Source organism: Panicum virgatum, chromosome 8K, assembly GCF_016808335.1.
Source record: "Panicum virgatum strain AP13 chromosome 8K, P.virgatum_v5, whole genome shotgun sequence".
In the NCBI taxonomy this organism is placed as follows: Eukaryota; Viridiplantae; Streptophyta; class Magnoliopsida; order Poales; family Poaceae; genus Panicum; species Panicum virgatum.
The window spans coordinates 16,797,164-16,806,588 of record NC_053143.1 but is presented as its reverse complement, the minus strand read 5'-3'; the positions used below and the strand labels follow the sequence as shown (position 1 = coordinate 16,806,588).

Below are 9,425 nucleotides of genomic sequence, written 5' to 3'. Positions count from 1 at the left end.
AACACTCTCCGTCCACGATTCGATCACGTAGGTTCCTACAAAATAACACATGGGCACCAATATGTATCCGATATTTATACCAACTTTATCCGTAGCAACGCACGGGTATAATTACCTAGTATTATATATTCAAAAATAGAAGGAATTAGTAGAAAATGTATATATACTACTTTCCAAGGGACCAAGTGTACACCTAGCCTCGTGATTTTAACAAATTCAGTTATGCTTTTCCTTACAGCCAATACAAATAGTTTTTAATGTGCATGTTAATGATCGAAGTTCACCGAATTGGCCGCTGAGACCAATTCTTTTTAAAAAGAAACAGAGATCGGCCCGACATTCCCCCGTTGGTGCCCGCAAGTTGCTCCAAAGCATCTATACAAACATATATCTAAATGCATCCTAAAAATTATGTATCTAAAAAATCATAATAACTAATAATCTACTAGGATGCAAAGAGTACTTAAAAAACTGTACCAGTGCATTACCAATGTTAAAACAGAGACAGAGAAAAAAAGAGGGAGCAAGGAGAGGAGAATATTTGCAGTATGGCCAGGTGCCCAAGTCCCATCCTCGCTGATTAGTTGGTACTTGGTAGCACGGGCAGTACGAGCCAAAACCAGCCCATCGGTCACTTCACCTTTCAACTAATCCGGTGAGCGAGGAGCCACTCTCACCTCTATCCTGAACCGGAGTCATCTTCCGGCGCAGGAGGCGGATGAGACTACAGTATCCTGGCCGACCGGTGGCCGGTAGTTTTCCCAGATCCACCGGAAGCAACCCACGATCCTCTGCCACATGCGCCGCCTGACACAGTGACACCGCAATCTTGTCCTGCCCGGTCCAACGCTAATCGCTACCGCCACCCGCAACCAGCTCGATGGCCAGCTGATCGCTGATCCACCTTGATGGACGCAGCCGGTGAAGGAACGGGGATGAGCAGAGCAGGGAAGCGAGAAGGGCGGGCGGTTGAGCTTAGCAGCCAGAGCAGAGCAAAGGGATTACTCCTGCTCACCAAATCCAGCACCACCTGACGCGGCCACACCTGTCCCGGCCTCCGCCTTACCATGTCCCCCCACCTGCAGCTCCCCCTCCTCCCCTCCCGCCCCGCACGCCGCTGCGCGCTCTCATGCCGCTGCCGCCGCCGCAGCGCCGGCTCCATGGCTTCCTCTCCCCGCTCCTCCTCCTCCTGTCCCTGCTGCTCGCGAGGTGGAGGCCCGCGGCGGCGTCCGCGTTCTCGACCTTCGCGCTGGCCAAGGCGGGCGACGCGACCATAGTGTGCGGCCTCCTGCCGTCCGCGTCCTCGCCGCTGCTGGCGGACCTCAACTGCACGGCGGCGGGCGGCGACCACGCTCGCCAGGAGACGTACCCGTCGTCGCACCCCTTCGCGGCGCTGGCGGGCGGCGAGGACTTCCTCTGCGCCGTGGGGCCCTCCGGGGAGCGCGCCGACGCCGTCGACATGCGCTGGTGGGACCTGTCGCCCGGCGCGCCCGGCCGCGCTAAGCGGGTCTACTCCGGGCGGCCGCTCAGCGCGCTCGCCGCCGGGGAGTACCGCGTCTGCGGGGTGCTCGGCAGCGGGGAGCTCCACTGCTGGCGGTGGCGCGGGCTGGCCATCCCCGCGGACCTCCGCTTCGTCGCCGCGGCCGTCGGGGACGGCTTCGTGTGCGGCATCCTCCGGGACGCCGCGTCCATCCGCTGCTTCGGGAACGACACGGCGGACGCGGCCGTCGCCGGCGCGCCGGCCGGCGGGAGCTACGACGTGGTGGCGGCCTGCGGCACCCGCGCGTGCGCGCTCTCCACGGCGGGGGAGCTCACGTGCTGGGGCCGCGGGAGGCCTGAGCTCGCGGTCGACGGCGCGGCCGCCGGGTACGCCGCGCTGGCATTGGGCGAGGACGGCGTCTGCGGCCTGCGCACCAACGGCACCATCCGCTGCTTCGGCCGCGGCGTCGCCTCGCCGCCGGGCAGCCTCGCCGGCGCGCAGTACCTCGACGTCAAGGCGCAGGGCAAGGCGTTCTGCGGCGTCCTCATGGCCAACTACTCCCTCGTCTGCTGGGGCGGCCGCGAGTTCAACGACACCAACCGCCTCGTCTTCCGCCGCGTCATGCCGGGCCCCTGCGCGCCCATGTCCTCCTGCAAATGCGGCGTCCTCGCGGGCTCCGCCAACATCTGCGCCGCAGGGAGCTGCGTCTGCATGGACTGCGCCTTCCAGTTCAACCTCGCCGTGCCCAGCGCGCCGCAGGGCGCCGGGAAGGGTGGCCGGAGGAGCAGGAGGGCCGTGTGGATCGCCGTCGCGGCGGGGGCCGCTGGTCTCCTCGCGCTCCTGGTGGCATTGCAGTTCGCGCTGCTCCTGTGGTGCCGCCGCCGCCGCCGCCGCGGGAACGTGCAGGATGCCGCCGGCGACGTGCAGCAGTCGCTGATCCGGCCGCGGCTCGGGTCGAGCAGGAGCAAGGGCCCGGGCAGCGTGGTGGAGCACTTCACGCTGGAGATGCTCCACGCCGCGACGGACGGCTTCTCCGACGGCTCCCGGATCGGGACGGGGAGCTTCGGGTCCGTGTACCGCGGCACGCTCGCCGACGGGCGCGAGGTGGCGATCAAGCGCGCCGAGGACTCGGCCAAGGCGTCGAGCTCGGCGGCGGCGCGGCCGGCGCGGCGGCGCGACCGGGAGACGGCGTTCAACTCGGAGCTGACCGCGCTGGCCCGCGCCAACCACAAGAACATCGTGTGCCTGCTGGGCTGCTGCGCCGACGCCGGCGAGCGCGTGCTCGTGTACGAGTTCATGGCGAACGGCACGCTGCACGACCAGCTCCACAGCCGCACCCCGATGGCCCCCGCCGTGGCGTCGTGGCGCGGCCGCCTCACCATCGCGCTCGACGCCGCGCGTGGCATCGAGTACATGCACGTCTACGCCGTGCCGCCCATCATCCACCTCGACGTCAAGTCCGCCAACATCCTCCTCGACGACGCGTGGACGGCCAAGATCGCCGACTTCGGGCTGTCCTCCGTGCTGGACCCCGCCGCCGGCGCCTGCGATGACGACGCCGCCGCCGGCGGCACCCCGCGGGAGCCGCTCTACACCGGCGGCACGGTGGGGTACATGGACCCGGAGTACTACCGGCTGCAGCACCTGACGGACAAGAGCGACGTCTACAGCTTCGGCGTGGTGTTGCTGGAGCTCATGTCCGGGTGCCGCGTCGTGCAGCGCTACGCCGAGAGCGTGACGCCCAAGAACGTCGTCGAGTTCGCCGTGCCTCACATCCTCGCCGACGAAGTCGCGCGGGTCCTCGACCCGCGCCTGCCGGCGCCGACCCCCGACGAGGCCGAGGCGCTGGCCTACATGGGCTACCTCGCCGCCGACTGTGTGGGCCCCATCGGGTGCGACCGCCCGTCCATGACCGAGGTCGTGGACGCCCTGGAGCGCGCCCTCGCCGCCTGCGGCGCGGCCCCGCTCTCCCGCGCCGGCACCGGCCGCCGCCCCGTGCTCTCCCGCTCCGGCACCGACCAGTTCGACCTCACCGACACCGACTAGCCCGCCGCCGCCGTCGCCATTGCTGACGAAACGTAGCCGTTCGCATCGCGTCACCGGGCACTTCCACGCACCCTAGTGCCCGCCAACTGCAAACCGACGCACGCGCGTCGCCATTGGGGACACCAGATCGTCCTGTCCCTGGACCATGGCTTCTCCATTGACAAAGGAAAAGGCAATCAGGCAATAGGGGAATCAGAAGCCACATATCCGACGCCGACATCTTCCCCGGCGCCGCTGCGAAATCAACGGTCTGATTTCTTCCTCGTGGGACAAACCTTGGTTCGATTGACTCGCGAACAACCTCTCCACAGCGACGCGGCACCGGATCCGGCATGGCCGTCGTGCGGGTGAAACGAATTGACGGGACCCGGCACGACGACTGGAAAGATCATTCTTTCTTTCCCCTTTTTCTTCCTCGCTGTATTCGTTGCGTCTCTGCTTTCGGCATTTCCCTCTCCGGGCGGTTTCCAGATTCTTTACCAATGTGAATGGATAGATCAGTGACAGAGATTGAGAAAAATAGAATTACGATTTACACTGGCTTCAATTTTTTTCTCAATGAAGATTACTAGGACTTGTTCATGTCCGTTATTCATTGAAAGGAATTTTTCGTCCCCTTGCAACAGAATGAACAGCAAGCATACACTGTATAAACAACTCACATATATTTGAATTGGTTCGTTGAATGATTGCATCCTTGAAAGGGTTAGTGATGTTGACATGGTTGATGGTTCGTTATGTGCATTGCTGAGGTCAAAAGGATCAAAAGGTAACTTTTCTTGCATCAAGTGCTGGCTCATCTTTCCCGCTTTCCTGCAAACGCTTTCACTTGTACAAATCTGAAGTTGTTAATCTCCTTGCCAGTTCAGGATTCAGCTCGGAGGGGGGCGGCAGCACTGCATCCATGACCCATCACCTTTTGGGCAGGCACATGAACTGCAGTTGCTTTTTGGAACATGGCAGCAACGGGGCTACAAGCTAATAACCGGTTTCCAATTCAGAACAGAGGAATTCCTTTTCCTTTCTCATTTGTTTGTTTCTGCCTACCGAACAGCTAGGATTCGATTTAACGCATAGGCTGAAATGTAAAAATGGCTATGAAGTATCTAGGCGTTGGGATATATGCTTAGACTGGAATGTAAATATGCATATGAAATACTAGCTAGAATCCCGGATTTTATGGATAGAGTAGGATGGATATTCTATTACACTAGATATTAGAAAGAGAATTTATCCACGAATCGAGCAGCTAAGCCGGTTAGGCTTCTTAGGGCTTGTCCAGTGGCTTTCACAAAGCCAATCTTTCTCCTACGTGGAACTCTGGAGAGTCGATTTATCTCTGGAGAATGCCAACTCGTTGAGGAGAGAGAGAAGTCCATGCAAGATCTAGCATCGGTTCATCTGATTAAAAAAATCTGCGGCAAGGATGAGTAGGGTGGGGGTCCCACGCCACTGGAGAAGAAAGAGTCGACTTCTTGATGATTCAATTTTGCGTCTTTCCTAAAAAAGATTTTGCGTCTAGGTGGCCTTCTCTCTTCTTGATGAATCAATCGCCACTGCAGATGCCCTTAGGGTGAAACAAGTTCACACCCAACAAGATTGCATGTATTTAATAGTGGATCTAGAATGTGAATTTAGGAGAGCTCATTTTCCTCTTCTTCTTCCTTCCTCTTTTTCTTTTGGGATAAGTCTATTTTACAACCTCGAACTAGTCAAAGAGTCCGTTTTTCAACCTCCAACTACGAAACCGGGTAACATAGGCCCTCGAACTGGCAAAACCGTCCGAATCACCCCTCGATCACTGTAGCAAGCTGTTTTGAGGGCGGTTTTGCTACAGTAACATTTCCGAATTTCTGGAATTTCACACCTCTCAATTAAATAATAAAGAAAGCATAGTTAATATTGTCTAAAAATCATGATATTTTTTTGGGAGGTAGATAAAAAGACAAGGAATTTATTTTGGCTAGATGTGATACATTAAACATAATGAAATTTGAATTATAAAATTTTAAAAATGGGTAGAATTCAAAATTCCTTGAATTTTTGGGTTAGCTAAACCTTTGATAAAAATGAAATAAAAATATGATAATTCATAATTTTTAATGCATTTTTATCATAGGTTTAGCTGACCAAAAAATTCAAGGAATTTTGAATTCTACCTATTTTTAAAATTTTATAATTCAAATTCCTTTATGTCTATTGTAGCACATCTAGCCAAAATAGATTCTTTGTCTTTTTATCTACCTCCCAAAAAAATATCATGATTTTTAGACAATATTAACTATGCTTTCTTTATTATTTAATTGAGAGGTGTGAAATTCCAGAAATTCGGAAATGTTACTGTAGCAAAACCGCCCTCAAAACAGCTTGCTACAGTGATCGAGGGGGGTGATTCGGACGGTTTTGCCAGTTCGAGGGCCTATGTTACCCGGTTTCGTAGTTGGAGGTTGAAAAACGGACTCCTTGACTAGTTCGAGGTTGTAAAATAGACTTATCCCTTTTCTTTTCGAAAATTGTGTGTGTGTGTGGTGGCGGGAGGGGGTGGGTTTGCTTTGGAGAGGCTCCATGGGCTCCATGGGGAATGCTGGAAGGGAGGATCCAGCCCCATGCACCCCTCGATCCACCCCTGCTTGTATCTACGATTGATTGTAAAAAAACAAGGCAATTTGAAGGCTCTTGCTTGGCCCGAGTCATTGCCTCGTCGCCAGCGGCGATCTGCACCTATGCCCTGTCCCCCGGCCCGTCACGCCACTTCCCTGGCGGCCAGCCCTAGTTGGCTAGCCATTAAGGCCCTGCCTCGCTGCCCCGGCTTCGGCTCCCCACTTCTACCAGGCCGCCTCCCACCCGGCCATGGCGAAGTCATACCTAGCTCTCCTGAGATTTTTTTCCCTCCATTCTCTCTTTGTAGTTTTAGTCTTAGCAAGTTTCCCGAAATCCCTAACCCTAACATTTCTTTCCTGTGATCAAATTTGTTAGCTAGTTGCTGTTAGAATTTACCATGATTTAGTTCAATTGATGTAGCTTATTGATGTATGCTGTAGGATTAGAGATGCATTGCATTGGTCAATTACTAATTTGGTTGTCGAATTTCTAAACAATGAAGACATTGCTTTTATGCTCCGGAAGCATGCCGCAAAGAAACATGCTTCAACTTCATCTCCGTGGTGGAAAAACAAAATCAAGAGCATGAGCAAGAGGAAAAGAGAGTAATTGAAGAAGTTGCTAGTCCAACTCCTACACCACCTACTCCATCTTTAGAACCAATTGAAATCGAAGATGTGTTGCCATCTCCACCTTCATTGTCACCGCCATAACCACCACAATCGACACCATCGGGTTTTGACGTGGATCACCTTCCACATGATCCAGGTGAAAGGTTGCACTGCCACAGAAAACTATTTACCGCCATCTTTTTAAAACACCTCCGAGACTGGCAGGAATTTCAACCACCTAGGTTAATGGTATCGATTAACCGAGACGGTCATTTTTTTATTAATCGAGGTGGTTAAAAAAACTACCTCTCAAAATTTTTAACCGTGGCAGACACTATAAAATGATCGCCTCAAGGTGGTTGTTCTAAACAAACTACCTCGGTAATCGATGAACCGAGGCAGGCACCCTAAAGGTCCGCCTCGGAAAATACTGAGGCCAAGACCCAAAAGGCCCATTACCAAAGCTCCATATATATACTTGAGTTAGGGTTTGGGTCTTCTAGAGTTCCACTATATTTATTTCTTGACTCCCACTCCTAGCCGCCTCCTCAATCCTCATCGTCAAGCCCCCTCCCCTGTGCGGCGCCCCCAGCCCCCTTCCTCCCAGCTGGCCGCTCCCTGCCACCCAACCCGACCGTGCCTGGGTCCCCCGACGGCTGCGCCCCAGCGCCCGCTGAGGCCGCACCCACCTCCACCTCCAACACCTCCAAATCCAGCAAGGGCTCCTCTCTGTGTCCCTCTCAGGCACAGGCAGCATCGACTGCATGGGGACGCGACGACAACGGCTGCGCACGGCTTGGGGCCACGGCAGCCCACGGCGAGCAGCTGCGACAGCGCTGGGATCCGGCTAGCTACGACCGCGGTGGCGCGTGGATGGGCTCACTAGGCTTATTCACTGGTTTTTATTTTTTTAATTTACTAAGGCGGGCATCCAACCGCCTCGGTAAATCATTTCTAACCATCTCCGTTAAGTTTATTATAGTAGTGTTGCCTATTAGAGTATTTCCAAGAGCTCTTGTATCTTGGGTGAGTTTCTAAAAAAAGAAAAGAAAGACAAAAAATCTCCATACAACAGAAACTCTATCTACCTCGTCTTCTATTCACATTTTCTATCTAGGGGGTGCCGCTGGACATCTTTGCCTAGCGCTGAGCGCTAGCCATCTCTTTTTGGATTTTAGAGAGCTGTTGGATTTCATCCTTTTTGCTAGCTATTTCATTTTACATAATAGCTATATCAGAATTTTAGCTATTCATAGATACAAGAGCTCTTGGAGATGCTCTTAGAGCAACTCCAGCAAAGCCCCTGCCTCAGCCCCTACTTACAAAATAGGGACCAAGAGCAAAAAATTTCAATCCAGCAAGGTCCCTACTTAAGCCCCTGGAGTAGGGAGGCCCCTAGATTCGCCCTCCAGGCCCCTTCTCCCATGGGTGCCTAGGGCGGCCCCTATTCGGTGTCCTCTCTTCTCCGCTACACGCTCACGTCTCCTTCCACGCTGCATTGCGTCATCGCCGCCACCGGCCACTGGCCCGACCGTGCTGGTCCGTCGCCGGCGGGACCTCGCCTCACCGCGTAGCGCCACCGCCGGCCTGACTGCACAAACCACCAGCCCGACCGCACCATGCCGCCAGCTCGACGCTCGGCAGCCCGCCTTCCAGCCCTCCACCACGACACCGCACGCGCCCGCACGTGGAGCCACCGGCTCCTCCGCGCCGCCGGTGGGGCCATCGCCGCCCGTGCTGCTCCTCCTCCTCGCCGCGGCAAAAGGACGGGGCTGGGGAGGATGAAGTCGTGCGGCGCTGCAGCCGGTGCGGGTGGAGCTGGAGCTCGGAGCTCTTCCTGGCTACCTTGCTCGGAGATCTGCCTCCCTCGTCGGAGAGGGAGGGAGCTCCGCACCTTCTCCGACTCCCCCAATCCTGTGTGGAGCTCTGCCGGTGCCGCATGGGCCCTTGCCGCCACTAGGAGCTCCCATGCCTTCTTCGGCTCCCCTGCCAAGCAGCTTGGAGCTCATTGATTCTTGTGGAGCTGGAGGCCAAGAAGAGAGCAGTGCTAGAGATCTCGTGCGGGAGAAAGAAGAGAGAGAGGGATCCAGCCAAAGAGAGAGCAAGTGTGGGTGCAAGAATTAAAAAAAAATTAAGAGAAGGAGAAAAGAATAAGACAATGACATGTGGGTCCTATATGTTATTGAGAAGTAGAGGCTAAAAAATAGGGACTATTGCTGGAATTGAATGCAAAATTAAAGGCTCCTAAAAGTAGGAGGAGTCCCTAATTAATAAAGTAGGAGCCTTAAGTAGGAGCCATTGCTGGAGTTGCTCTTAGTGTGCTATTTTAAAATATCTACCTATTTAGTGGTTTTGTACCTTGTTAGGTAATTTTTATTAAACTTTACCGATTGCTAAATAAATTCTACCGGTTTGCATATAAGCATTTTAGTTTGGCATACTCTACGCAAAATTTTGGTTTGGCCACTGCTTTCGAGATAGTAGTATATATGGCCTATTCTAGAAGTCCGAGTTTCATATGTAACCGCTCGAGCGGGCCCTGTGTGGGTCCTATAGCCAGGATTGGGAACGCAACGAAGCTAGCCACAGTCAGCCAGCCAGTTTGGAGCCCGCTGAGCAACACGTGTACATGGATGGGCCCGCTCCCAGAACACGCCGGCCGGCCGTGGATTGCTTGTACGAGCACA

The 9,425-nt window shown here is 54.7% G+C and overlaps 1 protein-coding gene across 1 annotated transcript; it reads left to right on the top strand.

The window, feature by feature from the left end:
• Positions 1 to 729: 729 nt before the first annotated feature.
• Positions 730 to 4,073, top strand: LOC120644071 (serine/threonine-protein kinase-like protein CCR4). The gene has a single exon (XM_039920623.1). It carries the CDS (start codon positions 1,130 to 1,132, stop codon positions 3,524 to 3,526), a length of 2,397 nt encoding a protein of 798 aa, XP_039776557.1. The 5' UTR covers positions 730 to 1,129; the 3' UTR covers positions 3,527 to 4,073.
• The last annotated feature ends 5,352 nt before the right edge of the window (positions 4,074 to 9,425 follow it).

Coding starts and splice junctions, on each gene's coding strand:
- LOC120644071 (XM_039920623.1), top strand. CDS start 1,130: ATGCCGCTGCCGCCGCCGCAGCGCCGGCTCCATGGCTTCCTCTCCCCG.